This window comes from Mauremys reevesii, unplaced genomic scaffold (assembly GCF_016161935.1).
Source record: "Mauremys reevesii isolate NIE-2019 unplaced genomic scaffold, ASM1616193v1 Contig108, whole genome shotgun sequence".
NCBI classification, from domain to species: domain Eukaryota; kingdom Metazoa; phylum Chordata; order Testudines; family Geoemydidae; genus Mauremys; species Mauremys reevesii.
Window position 1 is genome coordinate 26,275 of NW_024100725.1, and position 24,454 is coordinate 50,728.

General features: G+C 45.5%; 1 protein-coding gene across 1 annotated transcript; it reads left to right on the forward strand.

Annotated features, from left to right (window-relative positions):
* Positions 1-3,940: 3,940 nt before the first annotated feature.
* LOC120392649 (olfactory receptor 52K2-like) lies at positions 3,941-4,888 on the forward strand. The gene has a single exon (XM_039517412.1). It carries the CDS (start codon positions 3,941-3,943, stop codon positions 4,886-4,888), a length of 948 nt encoding a protein of 315 aa, XP_039373346.1.
* Positions 4,889-24,454: the final 19,566 nt, after the last annotated feature.

A 24,454-nucleotide genomic window follows, 5' to 3' on the forward strand; every position in this document is an offset into this window, starting at 1 on the left:
ACAGGGACTCTCACCTCCTTCTCTTTCATTTCAGGGCTCTGGCTATTAACGGGGTGGGGGGAGTTCTCACCTGACTTTCTGATAGAAAGCATGGAGATGCTAGGGCTCCTCACTGGAATAATTATATGAATTTTTCAACATGGGCAAGACGTCTTTTCTCCTGGCTTCATTTGAGAAGTCAGCTGAACTGTTATGGCTGAAACTTTCGAAAAACAATTCAGCCAGAAGCAGACACCCAGTGTGGGAAATTTCAGTCCAAACGGTTAAAGTTTGGCAAACTTATAAGTAATTAAAAATGACGTCTCCTAACTGAAGGTGTCAGGCAGCTGTTAGGATATAGATATTCAGGCCTGTTTGCAAAGGCCCATACTTTAAGAATTTAGGTGTATTATCAGTTAGCTAGTTATGGAGGTACAGAAGAAGGATCAAAATCAGCCTGCCTGTGTATGGGCCTTCTCTCACTATGATAGTCTAAGGCCTGGTTCTTAGGCTAAGGCCTTTGGCTAAACACCAGGGGCAGCCATAAGCTGTTAAGCGAATGGTCACGTTCCCACCAGTCACACTGAAATAAGGCAGTTTTGGGCTGTTAAAAAGGTGATCAATCGATCACCTCCAGAGAAAGGGAAGAGCTTAGAAGATGTAAAAGGAAACTTAGTTTGATAGCATCTTGTCTGGCAAGAACTCACTTATCAATAGCTGGGGTGAAATCCTCATTTCTTTGTTGTTCTATCACTCAAGTCCCCACTTCCCTATTGTTTGTCTGTATAATCTCTATCTGGTTCTGTGATTGTTTCTGTCTCCTGTATAATTAATTTTGTTGGGTGTAAACCAATTAAGGTGGTGGGATCTAACTGGTTAGATAGTCATGTTACAATATGTTAGGATTGGTTGCATGTTCACACTGTCTCTTTCAACATAGCGCGTCCACACGTGGGGCGGTCACAGCGACAGTGAGAGCAATGTACTGTGGGCAGCTATCCCTCTGTTCAGCTCTCCATCTTGTGCACATAGGTGTTGTGGGAAGGCAGAGTGGATCACAGTACATTATGGCTCCGGGCTCAATGTCCCATGATGCATTGCTCTCCATCCCAGCACTCAATGTGCTTCCGTCTCCAGTTCACAGCATTTTCCAATGTCCCTTGTTTTCTGCTCAGCCCACCACCTCTGTTTGCAGGAATGGATCCAGCACTGCTCTGCTAGCTGTCAGTAGCACATCACAAATGGCAGTGGAATCAATCTTGAAGTTGCGAAGGCAACAGGAGTCACAGTTGCCTGATGTGGTGTCTGACATGGATAGCAGCAGCATTAGATTGCTTTTGGCATTCACAGAACATCTGAGCATGGTGGAACGCCACTTTTGGGCTTGGGAAACTAGCACTGAGGGGTGGAATCACATCGTTATGCAAGTCAGGGATGATGAGCAGTAGCTGCAGAACTTTTGGATTTTAAAGCCACCCAAAGACAGCTGCAGTGTCAGTGGCGAAGCACATGGCGATCACATTGTGGAAGCTGGCGACTCCAGGCTGCTACTGGTTGGTCGCAAATCAGTTTGGAGCTGGGAGGTCAATGTTGAGGCTGTGTTAACGCAAGCGTGCAGGGCCGTTAAGCGCATCCTACCGCACAAGACCGTGACTCTTAGCAACGTGCATGACATTGTGGATGGTTTTGCAGAAATGAATTTCCCCAACTGCAGAGGGATGACAGATGGCATGCATATTCCAATTTTGGCACTGGACACCTTGTGATGGAATATATCAATTGGAAAGGGTACTCCTCCATGGTGTTGCAAGCACTCGAGGATCACTGTGGGCGTTTCATGGACATCAGTGCAGGGTGGTCCAGAAAAGTGCATGATGCATGAATATTTAGAAACCAGAAGATCCCCACATAGAAATGCTCATAGTAATCCTGGGAGACCTGGCATACCCCTCAATGTTGCGGCTCATGAACCTGTACATGGGAAACCTGGATAACAGTAAGGAGCATTTCAACAATAGGCTGAGTAGGAACAGGGTGACCATAGAATGTGCATTTGGCACATTAAAAGCGCGCTGGTGATGCCTTTATGACAGGTTAGACCTCAGTGAGGAAAATATTCCCATGGTTGTAGCCATGTGTTGCACCTTGTATAATATTTGTGAAGGTAAGGGCAAAAAGTTTGCTCAGGGGTGCACTGCTCAGACAGAACAGTTGCTGATTTTGAGCAGTCAGATACCAAGGCTATTAGAGGGAACAGTGCAGGGCAATTGGAATCAGGGAGGCTTTGCGACAATACTTTTAAAATGAGAACAAGTAATGTTTATTGCTATGCATGGGATTGTAATGCAGAATGAAGTCCAGTTTTGGTAGGGTAGGAAGCTCTTGTGATTGTTTAGGCCCAGGGTTCAATGTAAGGAAATGATAAAAGTGCCTGCTGCTTTGCTGTTGCTTTCTGCTATTATAACTTCAATGGAAACAAATAAAGAGAGCTTATTATTCAAATAACTTTGCTTTTATTGCCAAAAAACCCACCACACCATGCACACACACACAGCTGAGTATATGTGGGGGGAGGGATAGCTCAGTGGTTTGAGCACTGGCCTTCTAAACCCAGGGTTCTGAGCTCAGTCCATGAAGGGGCCACTTTGCGATCTGGGGTAAAATCAGTACTTGGTCCTGCTAGTGAAGGCAGGGGGCTGGACTCAATGACCTTTCATAATCCCTTCCAGTTCTAGGAGATTTAATTTTCATTTGAAAAGGTGTCTGTGGCAGTGGAGTGAACGGGAAAATGAGAAATCACAGAAATCGGAAAGAAATGTGCAAATAGAGTTTGGGAAGGACATGGGAAAGAGTTCTCAATGTGCTGAAGGGGAAGGCAAGGACCCATCTTCTCAGTGTGAGGCATCAGGAGGGACTGCAGCATGTTCATTAGCCACTAGAAAACTTTTATCAGCGTCTCCATTGTATCCCTAGTGAATCTCTCATTTTCTTTTCTTTCCTGCTTATTGCTTTCCTTCCACTGCCTTCATTCTGTCTTGTCTGCATCAGATTACTGCAGCACCTCCCAGAACATATCTTCCTTGCTCCGTCTTGGTTGCTTTCTTATCTGGTGGACACCCTCGGCTGGAGTGGAGGGGGTGCCTCCTTTCAAGGACATATCTGGAAAAGCACAAGTAGCAATAAAGAGAAGCATTATTGTTAAGTACACGTACAGCGCTGAAACACTACATTAAAACACACTGCTGATAACACACCAGTCACTTTCCGGTTGACCCTTGACAAGCACACATGCTGGTGAACACTGGAAGCATGGTGAGTGTTCCCAGGGGTGGGGGACGTTGGGCATGGGAGAAAAGCAATTGGCCAATTACAGTGATAACATCAAGAACAGTGTCTACACTGGCACTTTGGAGACAAAAATGTTGCATAAAAACATTGCAACTCTCGTCAAGATGGATTTATTACGTCACTGAAACTGAGGAATTCCGTTGTCAAAAGTGGCTTTATAATATTTACACCTCCGTTATTTTGTCACCAAATGTTGCTTTTTGGTGAAAAAACTTGGCAGTGTAGAGAAGTCCTAGAGAACAATAAGGGATAACCAGTATACACTCGTGTTTCCTGCTGGTACTTACTAAGGTTTCTCACACCATGATGTGGAGAAACTATTGATGCAGGGAGCACCATAGAATATAGAATTGTCATTAGGAGGGTCACTTGTTCATAATTCATTTATCTAAATAATGAAAATGTCATTTTTCAGTGTGTGAAGAGCGACCAATCTGCTTCACAGCCTCCACTTGTGCATGTATTCTCTCATATTAACATTGTCTCTCCATCCAGGTGTCTGTCCTGCGACCATCACCCAAGACTCTGGGCACATACAGGAAGTCAGGGGAACATACAGTATATGCAGGAAACACTGTTCTGCCTCAGTGTTGGACACCTTCTCCCCTTCACCATGTCAGATTCCAACTCAACCGACTTCATCAATCCCTCCACCTTCATCCTGCTGGGCATTCCTGGCCTGGAGGCAGCCCATATCTGGATCTCCATCCCCTTCTGCACCATGTACACCATAGCCATCTTGGGGAACTTCACCATCCTGTTCATGGTAAAGACGGAACCGAGCCTCCATGTACCCATGTACTATTTCCTCTGCATGCTGGCTGTCACCGACCTGGTAGTGTCTACAGCCATCCTACCCAGAATGCTGAGCATTTTCTGGTTCAATTCCAGGGAGATCAATTTCAGTGCCTGCCTCACCCAGATGTACTTCATTCTCAGCTTCTCTGTGATAGAGTCTGGGATCCTTGTTGCCATGGCTTTTGATCGCTACGTGGCCATCTGTGATCCCCTGAGACATTCCACCACCCTGACAAATCCTGTGGTGGCCAAAATTGGCCTGGCCATGGTACTGCGCGGCATCATGCTCATACTGCCCTATCCCTTCCTAGCGAGGAGGTGGCCATATTGCAGAACCAACATCATTCCAAACACGTACTGTGAGCACATAGCTGTGGTGAAGCTGGCCTGCGCCGACATCAGCCTCAGTAGTTACTACAGCCTCTCTGTGGCATTCTTCGTGACTGCTCTGGATGTGTTTTTTATCGCCCTGTCCTATACCCAGATCCTCAGGGCCATCTTCAGACTCCCAACAAAGGACGCCCGGCTCAAGACTTTTGGGACCTGCGGCTCCCACCTCTGTGTCATCTTAGCCTCTTACATCCTAGCTCTCTTCTCGTTCCTCACACACCGTGTTGGGCACAATGTGGCCCAGCATTTACACATTCTCATGGCCAACATGTACCTCCTGCTGCCCCCCATGCTAAACCCCATCATCTATGGGGCGAGGAATCAACAGATCCGGGTAAGGCTGCTCCAGCCCTTTACTCATAAATGGAACTAAAGTTTTCTCCTGGTTCTTTGGATCTCAGACTGAGCTCTATGCAGAGCTGTCTGGTGACATGGTGCTGGGCCCTCTTCCCTGAATCACTGACTAGCCAGTCAAGGAGACATTAAATCCTTTCCTGACCTTACTGTGCTGTGTCAGCCTGACAAACTGGGCAATCTGCCTATGTACAACTGATAGGGTTGCCACCTTTCTAATTGTTGATAACTGGAAGCCTGAGGCCGCACCTCTCTGCCCTGCCTCTTCCCCTCAAGGCCCTGCTCCTCAGTCACTCCTCTCCTTCCCACCCTCTGTCACTCTCTGGATCGTCCCTGTGACACTCTACACCCCAAAGCACCCCATATTTACCATGGTAATGTAATTATGGTATGTCTTGTACAAAATATGCCCTATGAGGTATCATTCTTAAAGTCTTAATCTGCTAAACATTGATATCCCTTGGATTGTATGCACACTCATTGTATGTGAAGCTATGAAATCCTGCTATGTGTGAGTTACTAAAGTGTGATGTGAGGCTGGAAACACCCAAAACCAGCCTTTTAGGTATGTCAAAGGAGTAGCCAGATACTGTTAATTGCTGTTGTCAACACTCATCCAGGGAAGAAACCACTAGCTCAGAAACTCTGTATAAGAAAGCCTACTCGGAGAGAGTACGGAGATAATGGAGAATGTTTGTCCAATGGAGGCAGACCACCCATGTCACATACATAGACTTTCCAGCAAGCTGGAAGAAACTATAAAGGATAGGAAGTGACATCATCTCTTGTCTTCATTCCCGCACAACTCAACACATGCAAGAAGCTCTGTAAGACAAAAGACTTTGAATGGGGGAGGGGAACCCAGACTGCAAAGCAGATGCAGCCTGTGCCTCAAGACTCTGTAAGCCTGCTTGTATCATCAGTCGGGGTGAGATATAGACAATTCTAATTCACAGCCCTCTGTGGAGAAAGAAGTGGTTCAGGACTATTTAAAAAAGCTAGAAGAGTACAAGTCCATGGGGCCAGATGTGCTGCATCCGAGGGTGCTAAAGGAGTTGGCGGATGTGATTGCACAGCCATTGGCCATTATCTTTGAAGACTCATGGCGATCAGGGGAGGTCTTGAATGACTGGAAAAAGGCTAATGTAGTGCCCATCTTTTAGAAAGGGAAGAAGGAGGATCTGGAGAACTACAGGCCAGTCAGCATCATCTCTGTCCCTGGAAAAATCAAGGAGCTGATCCTCAAGGAGTCGATTCTGTAGCACTTAGAGGATAGGAAAGTGATCAGGAACAGTCAGCATGGATTCACCAAGGGCAAGTCATGCCTGACTAACCTAATTGTCTTCTATGAGGAGATAACTGGCTGTGGGGATGAGGGGAAAGCAGTGGATGTGTTATTCCTTGACTATAGCAAAGCTTTTGATACGGTCTCCCACAGTATTCTTTCCCATAAGTTAAAGGAATATGGGCTGGATGACTGGACTATAAGGGGATAGAAAGCTGGCTAGATCATCGGGCTCAACGGGTAGTGATCAATGGCTCCATGTCTAGTTGGCAGCCGGTACCAAGCGGAGTGCCCTAAGGGTTGGTCCTGGGGCTGGTTTTGTTCAATATCTTCATTAATGATCTGGAGGATGCTGTGGACTGCACCCTTAGCAAGTTTCCAGATGACACTAGATGTCAAGATAGAAACAAAGGAAAAGTTTCAAACAAAAAGGAGTGGTAGATATGCTGGAGGGTAGGGATAGGATAGGCTACAGGGGGACCTAGACAAATTAGAGCATTGGGCCAAAAGAAATCTGATGAGGTTCAACCAGGACAAGTGCAGAGTCCTGCACTTAGGACAGAAGAATCCCATGCACTGCTACAGACTAGGGACCGAATGGCTAGGCAGCAGTTCTGCAGAAAACGACCTAGGGGTTACAGTGGATGAGAAGCTGGATATGAGTCAACAGTGTGCCTTGTTGCCAAGAAGGCTAACGGCATTTTGGGTTGTATACGGAGGGGCATTGCCAGCATATCGAGGGATGTGATCATTCCACTCTATTAGACATTGGTGAGGCCTCATCTGGAGTATTGTGTCCAGTTTTGAGCCCCACACTACAAGAAGGATATGGACAAATTGGAAAGAGTCCAGTGGAGGGCAACAAAAATTATTAGGAGACTGGAGCACATGAAAGTCTGAGGGAACTGGGATTGTTTAATGTGCAGAAGAGAAGGATGAGGGGGGATTTGATAGCTGCTTTCAACTACCTGAAAAGGGGTTCCAAAGAGGATGGATCTAGACTGTTCTTAGTGGTATCAGATGACAGAACAAGGAGTAATTACCTGAAGTTGCAGTGGGAGAGGTTTAGGTTGGATATTAGGAAAAACGTTTTCACTAGGAGGATGGTGAAACACTGGAATGCGTTATCTAGGGAGGTGGTGGAATCTCCTTCCTTAGAGATTTTTAAGGTCAGGCTTGACAAAGCCATGGCTGGGATGATTTAGTTGGGGATTGATTCTGCTTTAAGCAGGGGGTTGGACTAGATGACCTCCTGAGGTCCCTTCCAACCTGATATTCTATTATTCTATCTAGTGTGTATAAATCTTAGAATGCAAGTTTGTTTGATTTCCAAAGTAACCTGCTTTGATCTGTTTCCTATCTCTTATAATTACATAACATCTATCCTTCAGTAGTTAATAAACCTGATTTATGTTTTATCTTAATCAGTGTGTTTTTGAGTGAGGTGTTTGGGAATCTTAGCTCCGTTAGCAAAGGCTGGTGCAGAACTTCCCCTCATCGAGGGAGGAGTGGACTATTTAATGAATTTACGCTGTACAGATCTCTGTGCAGTGCAAGACGGTCTAATTCTGGGTGTATGCTCCAGTAGGGGTGCAAGGCTGGGAGCTGGGAACTTCTCTGGTGCCTCCATTGTTGGTCCATGAGTGGATTAGGTAAAGCTCTCAGGTAACTCAATTGGGGGTGACACCACCTGCTGTTGTGTTGGGTGGTAACAGGGCCGAGAGAGGCCTGGCTGGCTGTATGTCACCAGCAGAGCAGGGGGAGAGGCCAACCCAGCTAAATGGTTTGGGGGAGAGCGGTTCCATCAGCTTCCTGGCTGTACCCCAAAACAACACCCTGGCACCCCCATATTCACCATTGTTATATAGTTGCCACAAATCTTGTAGAAACTTTGTCATGTGAGGTGTCAATGGAAAAGCTATGGTTTGATGATCCTATTTGTATGCATGTTTCATTTTTGCTTGAAGTTATGAATATTGACTATATATCTGTGTTTCAAATGTGTTTGCTTCTGTGCTAACGTCCACAAGGTAGTTTCCATCCAGTCGAGCCAGAACTTTGTGAATGGACTGTTCATGTTGATGTCCCATCAGAAAGCACAATGAGCCATGGAAGAAGCTTATCCCCACCTGATGGACTTTCCTGAGAACATTCAAGCCAGGAGATGGGTAATGGTCCCTGCTATGACTCATTGAAGCACGCAAGGGAATGTGACCAGCTCATGTGACACCAGACTCCATCTTGTGCCTGTACTTTCCCACTAACTGTGCTGGGGGCTTCGTTTGGGACAATGAAGTTCCCTGCACGTGGCAGAAGCTATAAAAGGGGGAAGTGACATCAGCCCTAGGCATCACTCCCCCCACAACTCAACACCTCAAAACACGGCTAGAGAGAAAAGATTTTGATTGGGGAGGTGGTCCCAGGCTGAAAAGGAGAATTCCCGGCCCATGTATGGAAGTTTGATGAACTATTTGTACCATCAGGGTGAGATATTGCTTGATTCAAACCCTGTCTAGTTTATAGAACTCAGATTGTGATTTCACTTTATTTCTTAGGTATTTTACTTTGATCTCTACACTTAGTTATAATCACTTAAAATCTGTCCTTCTTTAGTTAATAAATTGATTTTATGTTTTTTACCTAAACCAGTGTGTTGTTTGAAATGCAAAAGGGAAATCTGCTCAGGAACAGGGGCTGGTGCATTGTACTCTCCACACTGAGGGAGGGACAGACTGGGTAATAAACTTACACTGGTCAGGCTTCTGGAGACTGAAGACTCCAGGAAGTACTATCATCGTAATACCACCGATCACCCGAGGGATAGACGATACTCCTATTGATATGCTAATTGGCAATGGTTCTCTCCATATAGCTCAGGCTGTTAAAGTGTCTGTCTGCAGCAAGAAGGAGCGTTCTGCTGGGCCCTCAGATGGAAAGGGAAAAGTCCCAGGAACTGGTGAAGAAAAGAGAGTCTCCTTGATTCCCCTGCAGCAGTGGGAAGCTGCATGCTTCCAGGGGTGGCGGTGGTTGAGACCAGCTCCTGCCCTTCTGCTGAAGGCAGCGCTGCCTCCGGGAAAAAATGTCCATGTTGCTGCTAAACAAGGGACAAACCCAATGCTAGGGAGTATAGGGAGATGTGTTCCAGAGGGGAGCCCAATGATAGAATCATAGAAACCACTGAGGAGGTGGGTGTGGGTTCCTTTAACACTGCAGCAGGAGGTAACACCACCTCAGGAGACAACTGTCTAGGCTGTTAGCTGTGAGCCCTTCCTGGCTGACCAGGGGAGAGATCCCACTCTAGAGAGCACGGGGGTATGTGTCCTAGAGGGGGGCCCAGTGAGGGAAATTGGGGGAGGAATAGAGGGAGTTCAGGAATGTCTCCTCATTGATCACATGGGGGAGGATGCCCAGGACAGAACTGAAGATTCAGCATTTGTGCTCCCAGGCACCCAACCTGTGGCTCAGGCTTCGAGATGGAACTGTGTAACTGACTTGCCGGAGGGCAGCAGTCACACAACTGACCTCTCGGGGATAGAGAGGGGGTGACGGAGGGTACCACAATCCAGCTCCCAACTTCTCAGGACTTTGTTCCTGACGTGCTTGTGACAACTAACTCTGTCTCTTTAAAACAGGATGCAGGTCAAACTGAATCAATGGCTGTCTGTGGAAATGCTAATGACTCAACTGACAGAGGGGAGGAGGAAATTTTAGATTTTAAAGGATTCACAACAGACTGATTTGTGGGTAAGATCTAACTTGTATATTGACCTGGATCTGGGGCTTGGCCCTTTGGGATGGCTAGAACCATTTTCTTTTACTGGGGTGTTGGTTTTCATAACCATTCATCCCCATAAGGAGTGGTGCTGATGGTGATACAAGGGAACTGGAATATCTGAGGGAATTGCTTGTATAACTTCTGGTTAGCCAGTGGGGTAAAACCAAAGTCCTCTCTCTTTGGCTGGATTGGTGCCTTAAATGTAAAGAACCCCCAGCCTTGGGCTTTGACTGCCCTGCTCTAAGCAATTTGTCCTCAATTGATACTCTCAGTACTGTCCCGCCAAACGCTGCCTCGTTACAAGGGGATACTGAGGGGAAAGGAAAGCCAGTAACTAAACACATGTTAAGGTTCAGGGAGGAGTTGAAAGACACAATGGGTATTGAACAAATCAAAGTGTCCAGGCAGAAGGTGTGGTGTAATAAAAATACTTGGAAACACCTACCTGTGATAAAAGATTTGATGTTATTGTTAAATCTCATGATGCAATGTCTGTTGCTAATGGGAAATCTTATAACAAAGAATTTGGTACTGATGGCAAATCCTATGAAAAGGTGTAACATGCATGATTTTTGGGGAAAGCTTTCGGACATGCTACAAATAGTAAACAAGAAGCCGTATGGAGGTACTGCTTCTCAGCTATCACCTGTAAACAGGCTCAAAGCTCATCACAGCAGGAAAACCATAATAAATCTGGTCTTCTGTGTGGAAGGGGAAACTGAGGCACACCACTGCATGGCATTGATGAATATCTGTATTGAGTTATCACCAGTTAGAAAAGCACAATGGTTTTACAATGCTGCACAGATACAAAGAGAGGTTTTCTAGTGACGCAGAGAAGGCACACAGAACTTTTTAAAAACACATGTGGAGAACTCTACAATGTTTGCAACACTTAGGTGTTGAGAAGGCCTTGTGCACACTCCCTCCAAATTAGTCAATGACAAACACTCCTGCAGTAAACTAAGTGGGGAGGTGTGACATTCTGTGCCCCAAAACAACTCCCTGGCACTCCCATATTTACCATGATGATATGATATGTAAGGTATCAATGAAAACGTTATGGTCTGCTGAATATGATTACCCTATTTGTATGCATGTATCATTTTTGTACCCAAAGTTCTGAAAGTGTGCGAGGGCATGTGACCAGCTCATGTGACACTGGATTCCATTTGTGCCTGTACTTTTCCACTAACTGCTCTGGGGGCTTTTGGTTAGAAAAACGAAGTTCCCTCCACATGGAAGAAGCCATAAATGGTGGAAGTAACAAAATCACTTGGTCTCACTCCCCTCCACAACTCAACACCTGGAAAAACCTTAGGAACAAGGGCCAAACTGGGGATTTGGTCCCAGACTGAAGAGATTTCTAGCCTGTGTATGGAAGGCAGTTGGACTGTCCGTACCATCAGAGTGGCACACTGTATGGTTCAAATCCTGTCTAGTTTCTAGAACTCAGATTGTCATTTTGCTTTATTTCTTAGGTAATCTACTTTTATATGTACACTTATTACTTATAATCACTTAAAATCTGTCCTTCTGTAGCTAATAAATTGGTTTTATGTTTTTTACCTAATGCAGTGTGTTCTTTCAAATGCAAAAGGGTAACCTGCCCAGAGACAGGGGCTGGTCCATTGTCCTAAATACACTGAGGGAGGGGCGGACTGGGTAAAATCACCAGGCTTCTGACCAGGGTAAGACGGTGCAGCTCTGGGGTCCTAGGCTGAGGAGCTGGGGTGGGGGGGAATTGCCTGAAGCCTCTCTATTGTTGGTGCATAAGTGCCTAGTGAAAGCATTCATGTAACTGCAGCTGGGTGCATCCCTGTCTGTGTCTGGTTGTGGAATTGCAAAACCTGGAGAGGATTGCAGCTTGTCACAGCCTCACAGTGTGAGCGGGAGCCCAGGTTGGTTTGCCAGAGGGCTCAGTGGTATCCCCATTCCAGGTTGCATCCTGAGCATGTCTGTCACATCCACCTAAGGAACAAGCCCTGCTATACAATGAATCCATTTCCTTCTTGTAATGCCCTCAGTTACTAAGGGAGAGACTGTGGTTACGGCAGGGAAATCAGGACTCCTCGGTTCTGTCTGTCATTCTCTGTGTGACCTTCACCGAGTCACATCTTCTTTGCCTCATTTTACCTATCAGTATAATGGGTATATTTTCATAGTCACTTTCCTTTGCTAGATGTTTTGAAGATCCTTCAATGAAAGTTGCTACACAGTATGATGATAGTTACTGATGAGAATTACTGATCTCCCCATGTGCCTGCAGAAAGTGTTCGTGTCTCCCCTCAGTCACCTTTCTCCAGATCTCTCTGGCTACTATCTACCCATTAATACTGGGCCTTTACAGGGTATCAGACCCTATGGAGAGCTGGGCATTATCCTTAGTTTTCTTACTAAGCAACTACTTTTAAAAAATACACAAATACACAGAGCAGCCAATTCCTCTCTGACTCAGCGGAGAGGCCAAGGGTTCTCATCTCCCTTTGGGAAAGTCCCTTAATTACTGTTTACTTCGGAAGCTGGATAAATAGCACAGAAGCACAGATAAGGAAAGAGAGACATTGGCTAGAGTGTCTCCGGTCTCCAGCCAGTTTCCATTCAGTTGCAGCTTCTCCCCTAGAGGCTGAGCGAGCCCCCCTGGCATTGCTCACAGCTGTATTATAAACGGTGCACACCCCTGTGTCACCTTCGGTGAGGGCAGCTGCTGCAGATGCTGGGGTGAGAGAGGTGTGGGAAACGGCTGCCTGCGAGGGATTCCCAGGGAAGACACGTCCGTCTCAGAATTCACAGGTACCACCTCTTGCTTAGGAGCTCATCTGCTCGACAAACCCAGTGCAATGTGGGCGTGATGGGATGGAGAATAGGTCTGTGGTCCTTTCTGCTCTGCACAGCCATTAACATGCCAGGGCCCTTGCCACAGGGGATGAATTTGCTCCAATATCACTGGCCAAAATGTCCCTCTTTGCTCCCCTTGGAGGAAGAACTCAGTAAGCTGTGTGTGAGTTAATGCACAGGGACTCTCACCTCCTCCTCTTGCATTTCAGGGCTCTGGCTATTAACGGGTGGGGGGGGATTCTCACCTGACTTTCTGATAGAAAGCATGGAGGTGCTAGGGCTCCTCACTAGAATAATTATATGAATATTTCAACATGGGCAAGACGTCTTTTCTCCTGGCTTCATTCGAGAATTTCGCTGAACTGTTATGCCTGAAACTTTCAAAAAACAATTCAGCCGGATGCAGACACCCAGTGTTGGAAATTTCAGTCCCTGGCTGTGTCTGGCTGTGGAAGTGCAAAACCTGGAAAGGATTGTAGCTTGTCACAGCCTCACAGTGTGAGAGGGAGCCTAGGTTGGTGTGCTAGAGGGCTCAGCGGTACCCCCGTTCTAGATTGCATCCTGAGCAAGTCTGTCACATCTACCTAAGGAACAAACCCTGCTACACCATGAATCCATTTCTTTCTTGTTATGCCCTCAGTTACTAACGGAGAGACCGTGGTTACAGCAGGGACGTTAGGGCTCCTGGGTTCTGTCTGTCATTCTCTGTGTTACCTTCACCAAGTCACGTCTCCCTTTGCCTCAGTTTACCTATCAGTATAATGACGATATGTTCATAGTGACTTTCCTTTGTTAGGTGTTTTGAAGATCCTTCAATGAAACCTGCTGCACAGTATGATGATAGTTACTGATGAGAATTACTGATCTCTGATCCCTTAGCGATAGCCCCATGTGCCTGCAGAAAGTGTTCGGGTCTCCCCTCAGTCACCTTTCTCCAGATCTCTCTGTCTACTATCTACCCTTTATACTAGGCCTTAACAGGGTATCAGACTATTATGCCTAGTTTTCTTACTAATCAACTACTTTTTAAAAATACACAAATACACAGAGCAGCCAATTCCTCTCTGACTCAGTGGAGAGCCCGAGGGTTCTCATCTCCCTTTGGGAAAGTCCCTTAATGACTGTTTACTTCTAAAGCTGGATAAATAGCATAGAAGCGCAGACAAGGAAAGAGAGACATTGGCTAGAGTATCTCCAGTCTCCAGCCTGTTTCCATTCAGATGCTGCTTCTCCCCTAGAGGCTGAGCAAACCCCGCTGGGATTGCGCACAGCTATATTATAAACGGTGCACCACACTGTGTTGGCTTTCGGTGTGGGATGCTGCTGCAGATGCCGGGGTGAGAGAGGGGTGGGAAACGGCTGCCTGTGGGGGATCCCCAGGGAAGACACGTCTGTCTCAGAATTCACAGGTACCCATCTGTCATAAACATACAGCTAAGGGCAGTATAAAATCCCTCTTTACCCTGTAAAAGGGTTAATTCCTCTTTTGCCTGTAAAGGGTTAAGAAGCTCAGATTACCGGGGTGGCACCTGACCAAAAGGACCAATAGGGGGAGAAGTTTTTCTGTCTGTGTCTCTCAGAGCCAGCCAGGAAACAGGGCAGGGGAAAATATATCTGAACTAAGCATCTAGTCTTGCAGAAGTAGTAAGTAATAGCAGAAAAGAAATGCATTAGATTACCTTTTTTTTAGCTTGTGAATTTTCCCTGTTTTGGTAAGTTTAAGGTTTTGCCTAGAGGGGAAATCCTCTGTGTTCTTGAGTCTTTTGTTATTCTGTAAAGTACTTATCATCCTGATTTTACAGAGGTGATTCTTTTACCTTTTCTTTAATTAAAATTCTTCTTTTAAGAACCTGATTGATTTTTCATTGTTCTTAAGATCCAGAACACAGGCTTGGGTCTGTGTTCACCTGTACCAATTGGTGAGGATATTATTCTCAAATCTCCCCAGGAAAGGGGGTGTAGGGATTTGGGGGGATATTTGGGGAAGGTAGGGCTCCAAGTGGCCCTCCCTGAATGTTTGTTTAAATCACTTGGTGGTGGCAGCGATACTAAGGCTAGAAAGGAATTTGTGCCTTGGGGAGGTTTTTAACCTAAGCTGGTAAAAATAAGCTCAGGGGGTCTTTCGTGTGGGTCCCCACATCTGTACCCCGGAGTTCAGAGTGGGGAAGGAACCCTGACACCATCTCTTGCTGAGGAGCTCACCTGCTTGACAAACCCAGTGCAAGGAGGGCGTGATGGGATGGAGATAGGTCTGTGGTCCTTTCGTCTCTGCACAGCCATTAAACATGCTGGGGCCCTTGCCACAGGGGATGTGTTTCCTCCAATATCACTGGCCAAAATGTCCCACTTTGCTCTGCCCCTGGCTGATGGCCTCCAGCTCCGAGGTGGCTGCATTTCAGTGGCACTGGGAGTCCTTTAGGATAAAAGCTTTTAGTAGATGGACAATACAAGGCCAAATTCTGAGGCCGTGGCACATATGTTCTCAGGCTCCACTAATGCAAAACTCCCTTTGGAGTAAGAACTGAGTAAAGACCTCAGGAGCCAGCTGTGTGTGAGTTAATGCTCAGGGACTCTTGCATTTCGGGGCTCTGGCTATTAACAGTGTCTCACCGGACTTTCTGATGGAAAATATGGAGGTGCTGGGGCTCCTCACTGGAATAATTATATGAATTTTTCAACATGGGCAAGACGTCTTTTCTCCTGGCTTCAGGCTTCTCCTGGATGAACTGTGATGCCTGAAACTTTCAAAAAACAATTCAGCCAGAAGCAGACACGCAGTGTGCGAAATTTCAGTCCAAATGGTTAAAGTTTTGCAAACTTATAAGCAACTGAAAATGACGTCTCCTAATTGAAGGTGTCAGGCAGCTGTTAGGATATAGCTAGTCAGGCCTGTCTGCAAAGGCCCATACTTTAAGAATTTAGGTGCATTATCAGTTAGCTAGTTATAGAAGTACAAAAGAAGGATCAAAATCAGCCTGCCAGTTTATAGGTCTTCTCTCACTAGGATAGTCTGAGGTCTTGTTCTTAGCCTAAGGCCTTTGGCTAAACAGCAGGGGCAGCCTTAAGCTGGGAAGTGAATGGTCATGTCCACACCAGTCACACTGAAATAAGGCAGTTTTGGGCTGTTAAAAAGGTGATTAATCGATCACCTCCAGAGGAAGGGAAGAGCCTAGAAGATGTAAAAGGAAACTTAGTTTGAGATCATCCTGTCCGGCAAAAACTCACTTATCAATAGCTGGGGTGAAATCCTCATTTCTGTATTGTTCTGTCACTGTAGTCTGCACTTCCCTGTTGTTTGTCTGTATAATCTCTGTCTGGTTCTGTGATTGTTTCTGTCTGCTGTATAATTAATTTTGTTGGGTGTAAACCAATTAAGGTGGTGGGATATAACTGGTTAAAGAACCATATTACAATGTTAAGCTAAGCAGAACTCAAGTTTTACTATATAATCTGCAGTCAATCAGGAAGTGGAGGGGGGATGGAAAGAGGGAATGGGGGTAGGGGAATTGGGATCATGTTTTGCTAAAGGGGGGAATGGAAACAGGGACACAGGCAAGGCTCTGTGGTGTCAGAGCTGGGAAGGGGGACACTAAGGAAGGAAACTGGAATCATGCTTGCTGGAAGTTCACCCCAATAAACATTGAATTGTTTGCACCTTCAGACTCTGGGTACTGTTGCTCTCTGTTCACGTGAGAAGGGCCAGGGAAAGGGAGGGTGAAGGGATAAGCTCTCCAACAACAGTCCAAATGGTTAAAGTTTGATAGACTTATAACCAACTGAAAATGAGGTCTCCTAATTGAAGGTGTCAGACAGCCTTAACTAACCATGGTGCCACCAGCATCACCTGCAATGGCCAATCCACTTGTGAATCCCATTCAGCTATGCTCTTTGCTCCAATAATGCGGCAAGGAGTTCCACTGGCCACATATGGATAATGTAATCAATTTTCTTTTCTCAGTGTTATATGTGCAGACTTTCAATGTAATTGAATGATTCCTTGTTCATGTATTATGAGACAGAGTAAATATAAATGTCTGATTTGCTTTCTTTATCGATAGATTCATAGGGTTTAAGATCGGAAGGGACAATTACATCATCCTGTCTGACCTTCTGTATAACACAAGCCATTAAATTTAGGGTTAGGGTTACCCCTGTATTAAGCTCCATACTTGTGTTTAACTAAGACCTGGTCTACACTAGGATTTTACATTGTAGAATCATAGAGCCACATGGTGAGAAGGGACCTGCAACGGTCAGCTAGTCTAACCCCTGCCAAGATGCAGGATTTGTTGTGTCTAAACTATCCAGGACAGATGACTCCAGCCTCCTTTGGAAAACCTCCAGTGAAGGCGCTTCCACAACCTGCCTAGGCGACTGTTCCATTGTCCTCCTGTTCTTACAGTTAGGGAGTTTTTTCTGAGATTTAATCTAAATCTGTTATGACTATGAGTATCAGAACAAATTTTCTCCATCTTTTTTATAGCAGCCTTTTAAATATTTGAAGTCCACTATCATGTACCTCCTTAATCACCTCTTTTCCAAACTAAATATACCCAGTTCCTTCTGCCTTTGCTCCTATGGTTTGCATTCCATCCCTTGGATCATCTTTGTCACTCAACTCTGGATCCTTTCCAGTTTTTCTACATCCTTTCTAGACAGAGGTGACCAAAATTGCACACAGCACTCCAACTGAGACCTAACCAGTGCCGAGTAGAGAGAGTGCTGAGTACCATGACTTGCGCGCTATGCCTCTGTTAATGCAATCCAAAATTGCATTTGTTTTTTTTGCAACAGCAAAATAATCCAAACCCCTGACAGCTGTCGCTATATCTACCTAACCCCGATGTAAACAGCATGAGGTCACAGAACAATTCTTCTATCGACCTCGCTACCATCTCTCAGGGAGGTGAATTACCTACACTAACGGGACAACCTCTGCCATCGCTGTGACTAGTGTCTACATGTAAGTGATTTGCAGCGCTGCTGTAATGTTTTAAGTGTAGACAAGCCCTCAAGTAGATCTTCCACAAAAGCATCCAGTCTGGATCAGAAGACATGGGGAGTTGGAGAATCCACCACTTCCCTTTGTAGTTTGTCCCAACAGTTAATCACCCTGATTGTTAATCATCTGGCCCTTATTTCTAATCAGAATTTTCTGGCTTCAGCTTCCAGCCATTCGGTCTTCCTCTGCCTTTCTCTGCTAGATTACAGAGCCCATTAGCACCCATGGTTTTCTGCCCATGGAAGTCTGTGCTTGATTGTCTTTTTGATGAGATACATAGATGAAGCTCTTTAAACCTCTCTCTCTCTCTGTAAGGCATTTTCTCCAATCATTTTTGTGGGGGTTTTTTCCCGCACCATCTCCAATTTCTGCACCCTCTCCAGTTTTTCAACATCCTTTTTGAAATGTGGACCCCAGAACTTGACACAGTTGGTTTCATCAACGTCATGTTCAAAGATAAAATCCTTCTCTGCTCCAACTCACCACTCCCCTGATTATGCATCCAAGGAGAATTAGCAATTTTGGCCACAGCTTCGCACTGGGAGCTTATGATGAGTTGGTTGTCCACAATGACCCCTAAACCCTTTTTAGGGACCCTGCATTCCATAATACAGAGCCCTAGTCTGGGGGTCGGGCCTGCATTGCCTGTTCTGACAGGACCACTTTCCATTTGACTGTATTAAAACATTTTGTTTGCATGGGCCCAGCTCAACAAATGCTCCAGTTCAACCGTTATGCCTGCCCAGGCCGACTAATTGTAACGACTCTGCCAAGGTTTGTGAGGTCCGCAAATTTTACTTGCAATGATTTTCTATTTGCTTCCAGATCACTGATGAAAAAATTGAATATCATCTGGCCTAGAACTGATCCCTGCAGAACCCTACTAGAAACACCCCCATTCGCTAACAATGGCCCATTCACAACAGCTTTCTGAGATCTGTCAGATAGCCAGCTTTTAGTCCACTTAACATGTGCTCTACTGATATTGTATAGTGTTCATTTTTTTTACTGAATGTTTTCCCCTGCTAAATCAAATGCCTCAGAAAAATCTAAGTCTGTTGCATCTGCTTGGTTCCCTAGATCCACCAAATGTGTACTGTCATGAAAGGATGAAATTAGATTTATTTGACAAGACGTGTTTTCCATAAACCATGCTGTTGACTGGCATTAATTATACTCCTAGACTTTTTTTTAACTAATCTCATATCAGCTTTTCCATTGTTTCTTAATCTTGTCAAATATTTTTTTAAAAACTTTCCCTTTATTTTGTAATACTTTACGTTTAACGCAGAGCTTTCTTGTTTTTTCTTTGTGGGGGGTGGGGGGCTCTGCTGCTGCCTGATTGCCTACTTCTGCTTTCGAATGAGATGTGTGGTTGATTGGTCAGTTCGTCACTCTGTTGTTTGTAACTCTACTGGTTCTACTGGTTCTACTGTAACATAAGAACATAAGAACATAAGAAAGGCCGTGCAGGTCAGACCAAAGGTCCATCTAGCCCAGTATCTGTCTACCGACAGTGGCCAATGCTAGGTGCCCCAGAGGAGTGAACCTAACAGGCAATGATCAAGTGATCTCTCTCCTGCCATCCATCTCCATCCTCTGACGAACAGAGGCTAGGGACACCATTCTTACCCATCCTGGCTAATAGCCATTTATAGACTTGGCCTCCATGAATTTATCCAGTCCCCTTTTAAACATTGTTATAGTCCTAGCCTTCACAACCTCCTCAGGTAAGGAGTTCCACAAGTTGACTATGCGCTGCGTGAAGAAGAACTTCCTTTTATTTGTTTTAAACCTGCTGCCTATTAATTTCATTAATTTCACTGTAGATGTTGTTTAACATCCTCCATGACTGCTAATGGACTGGAAAGTGTTTAATCACGGCATGTCATATAAGCATCTCCTTCTGCTTCTTTCCAAATGCAGAACAAAAATATTCCTTGAACACACCTACCTTTTCTGCAACATTAAGAAGTTTCCTTTCTCCCTCTAGGAATTGGCCTTTACCTTTTCTAGGATTTCTTTTGTTCTTAATATACTTAATAACCTCCTTTTTGTTCTCCTTAGCCCTGCAAAGCATGGATTCCCCCCTGATGTCTGTAACCTCCTGTATCAATTTTCATAATTTCCAATTTGTATTGCTTGCTAACTATTTTCCCTTATTACTATTAGTTATATGTTGCTTTTCCCGCCTTAATTGCTGCCTTCACTTTCCTACTGACCTGGGTTTTTAACCAAAGTTCCCCACTTTCTTGATTGTGGAATCGTGGCTTTTTAGCTCTTTAATAAAATCTTCTTAAAGAACTCCCATTCTTCATTCCCATTTTTATGTCTAAATTTTTCCTCCCAATCATTTTTGCTGATAATTTGTCTCAGCTTTGGGGAATTAGCCCTTTGGAAGGGTATCTGTAGATCGCTATTACTGGTTGGGAGCTGTTCTCTGTTTGTCCATTTCAATGTAATCGGTTCCATTCTTTTATTTTGTTCTTCTCTATCCTGTGCTCCCTTATTTGTCTCTTCTCTACACTGAACAGTCCTAGACTTTTCAGTCTGTCCATATATGCCAGCCTCTCCCCTTCTCAAACCCCGTTTCTATCTGTTATATCCTTTATAGAGACTGGGTGACCAAAACTGAGTGCATCTCCAGAGCAGAAACAACGAGGAGTACTTGTGGCACCTTAGAGACTAACAAATTGGTTTGGCTATAAGCTTTTGTGGGCTAAAACCCACTTCATCAGATGCATGGAGTATAAAATACAGTTGGCAGGTATATATACACAGTACATGAAAAGATGAGAGTTGCCTTCCAAGTGGGGGGTCAGTGCTAATGAGACAATTCAATTAAAGTGGTAGTGGGCTATTCTCAACAGGAGAAAAAATCAAACCGTTGACAAGAAGGTTTGAGTATCAGCAGGGGGAAATTAGTTTTTGTAGTGACGCATCCACTCCCAGTCTTTATTCAGGCCTAATTTGATGGTGTCCAGTTTGCAAATTAATTCCAGTTCTGCAGTTTCTCATTGGAGTCTGTTTTTGAAGGTTTTTTTGTTGAAGAATGGCCACTTTTAAGTCTGTTATTGAGTGTCCAGGGAGGTTGAAGTGTTCTCCTACTGGCTTTTGAATGTTATAATTCTTGATGTCTGATTTGTGTCCATTTATTCTTTTGCACAGAGACTGTCCGGTTTGGCCAATGTACAAGGCAGAGGTGCATTGCTGGCACATGATGGCATATATCACATTGGTAGATGTGCAGGTGAACGAGCCCCTGATGGTGTCCCTGATGTGGTTAGGTCCTACAATGGTGTCCCTTGACTAGATATGTGGACAGAATTGGCAACGGGGTTTGTTGCAGGGACTGGTTCCAGGGTTAGTGTTTTTGTTGTCTGGTGTGTAGTTGCTGGTATTTGCTTCATATTGGGAGGCTATCTGTAAGCAAGGACTGGCCTGTATCTATTCAAGGAAAATATTCCCATGGTCAGAGACATGTGATGTACATTGTATAATATTTGTGAAGGTAAGTGTGAAAAGTTTGCTCAGGGAGCACTGCTGAGACAGAACACTTGGATGCTGATTTTGAGCAGCCAGACACCAAGGCTATTAGAGGAGCACAATGAGGGGGCAATTCGAATCAGGGAGGCTTTGTGGCAACACTTTGAAAATGAGAAAGAGAGTTTGTTGCTATGCTTGGGTTTGTAATGCAGAATGAAGTCCAGTTTTGGTAGGTGGGAAGCAGTTGTGATTGTTCAGGCCCAGGGTTCAATGTAAGGAAATGATACAACTGCCTGCTGGTTTGCTGCTGCCATCTGCTATCATAACTTCAGTGAAAACAAATAAAGAGTGCCCATGCACACACACATAGCTGAGCGTAAGTCCAGCTTTCATTTGAAAAGGTGTCTGCGGCGGTGGAGTGAACGGTAAAGTGAGACGTCCCAGAAATCGGAAAGGAATGTCCAAGTGGAGTTTGGGAAGGACATGGGAAAGAGTTGTGAATGTGCTGAAGGGGAGGGCGGGCACCCATCTGCTCAGTCTGGACCATCAGGAGGGACTGCAGCATGTTGGTTTGCCACAAGAAAAATTGTATCCGCCTCTCCATTGCATCCCTAGTGTATGCCTCATTTCTTTTCTTTTCTGCTTTCCGTCCATCAGAGTACTGCTGCACCTCCCAGAAAATATCTTCCTTCCTCTGTCTTGGGTGCTTTCTTATCCAGTGGAAAGGGCTGCCTCCTTTCAAGGACATATCTGGAGAAGCAAAGGTAACATAAACAGAAGTATTATTGTTCAGTACATGTGCAGCACTGAAACACTACATTAAAATACACTGCTGGCAACGCACCAGACTCTTTCCCGCTGACCCTTGACAAGCACACATGCTGGCGAACACTACAAGCATGGTGAGTGTTCCCAGGGGCAGAGGACATTGTGCCTGGGAGCAGGGCCGCCCAGAGAATTCAGGGGGCCTGGGGCAAAGAAATTTTGGGGGCCTCTTCTATAAAAAAATTGCAATACTATATTCTCCTGGGGGCCCTTGTGGGGCCCACGGCAAATTGCCCCACTTGCTCCCCTCCACAGGCGCCCCTGGGAAAAATAAACCTTCTGCATTTCGGCACAAACCCAGTTTTGAGAAAACTTCTTTAGAAGATATCACCGGTTCTCAGCATCAGCTAGTGCTAAAAGGCATAAAGCTCATTAAAAGGGTTGGACAAATATTTTCCATCAAAACTTTTTCTGGATTGAAAACTAGGGGTTTTCAAAAAGCAGAAAAAAATCACGGACAATGTCTGCTTTCCTTCAAAATTTGTTGTGGTTTTTTTAATTGAAAAGCTGAAATTAGTCTGCCAAAACCTGAACATGATTTGGGGTTTCAGAAGTGTGTGGCCAAATATTTGCTGCTTGCTGTATTTGATTGTTTAAAGAAACAATAAAAAAATTCTGCTTAAAAAAAATCCAAAACTTTTGAACCACCTCAGCTTGTAACCAAACACTTGAGCCCATCCAGGCAGAGATTTTTCCAGGTTTCTGATACTCTGCTGGCTTCCTTGACTCATATCTGTCTCCATAACTTTGGGTTCATTTAGGTTAGAACATAAGAACAGCCATACTGGGTCAAACCAAAGGCCATCCTGCCCAGTATCCTGTCTACTGACAATAGCCAATGCCAAGTGCCCCAGAGGGAGTGAACCTATCAGGTAATGATCAAGTGATCTCGCTCCTGCCATCCATCTCCACTCTCTGAGAAACAGAGGCTAGGGACACCATTCCTTACCCATCCTGGCTAATAGCCATTAATGGACTTAACCTCCATGCATTTATCTGTTTCCTAGAGACTGGTTCCATGGGGTCCCTCACAAACTGGAGACGGTTACTGTGGGTTTTTCTTTACTATAGCTTATGTACATACTCCACAAACTGAGCATTTGAGCTTGTTCCAGAATCTGGGATGAGCCTATGTTGTCAAAACTGAAATGCTCAAAATAGCACATGCATGTGAATGGACACAGGGTGCTAAAATTAAATTAACCCAGGAGTTCTCAAACTGGGGGTCGGGACCCCTCAGGGGATCACAAGGTTATTACTGGAGGTTGCGAGCTGTCAGCCTCCACCTCAAACCCTGCTTTGCCTCCAGCATTTATAATAGTGTTAAATATATAAAAAAGTGTTTTCAATTTATAAAAGGGGAGAAGTCACACTCAGAGGTTTGCTATGTGAAAGGGTCACCAGGACAAAAGTTTGAGAACCACTGAATTAACCCCTCTGAAGCCTCAGGGAATGCAGGGGAGGGGCGTCTCTCTTGGTAGGGTTGGGAAGGATATTGCTCTTCTCATGTGATCCTTCCCCCCAGTGGCTAATTTTAAATGAAGCTACTACCCTCCCCTGACATGAATCTCCCTGTGGCACTGAAATTACATATACACTCTAATTTGGCATTTGAGAAGTGAAAGGGATGGTAGCTGTAGACGGGTTGGACTCACACCTGCAGCGTCTCCTGCTGGTGACTCTGGGAATTAGCTCTGTTCCAGCACAGAGCGCCCTCTGCAGGCTGGTGTTCCGCCCGTCCTCAGGCCCCTGTGTCCCTCCCTGGACCCAGTGCCCTTTTACATGGGGGTGCTGCTCCCTGGCAGTAACCCCTTTCTCTTAGGGTCTCCCCTCCTTGGGAAACCCCCACCCTCTATGCCCACCTTGCCTCAGTGTATGGCTGCTGCCAGTCATTGTCTAGCCGCACGCCCTGGGGCAGACTGCAGTATCAGCCTACTCATCACTGGCAAGGAGGGTTTGGACCTGCTGCCTTGGCCTACCCCTGGGCTGCCCTCTGCAACCCCCAGTACCTGTTAGCCCTTCGTTGGGCCGCAGCCTGGGGCTTTCCAGGCTGGAGCTCCCCAGCTCCTCAGCCTGTCCCCAGCCCTGCTTCACTCAGGTATCCAGTGTCACACTCCCTGCAGCCAGGCCCTTCTCTCTGAAGGCAGAGAGACTGTCTGTGCTTCTGGCTTCCTTGGCCTTCTTATAAGGCCCTGTGGCTCAGTTTGGGGCATGGCCCCAGCTGCAGCCACTTCCCCAATCAGCCCAGCCTAAAGGCTGCTTTCTCCAGCCTCGGCCCCTTCCCAGGGCTGTTTTTAACCCCTTCAGGGCCGGAGCAGGGATCCACGCTGCTACATAGCCCTAATGGAAAAGCTCACAGCTTGGCTCTTCTGCA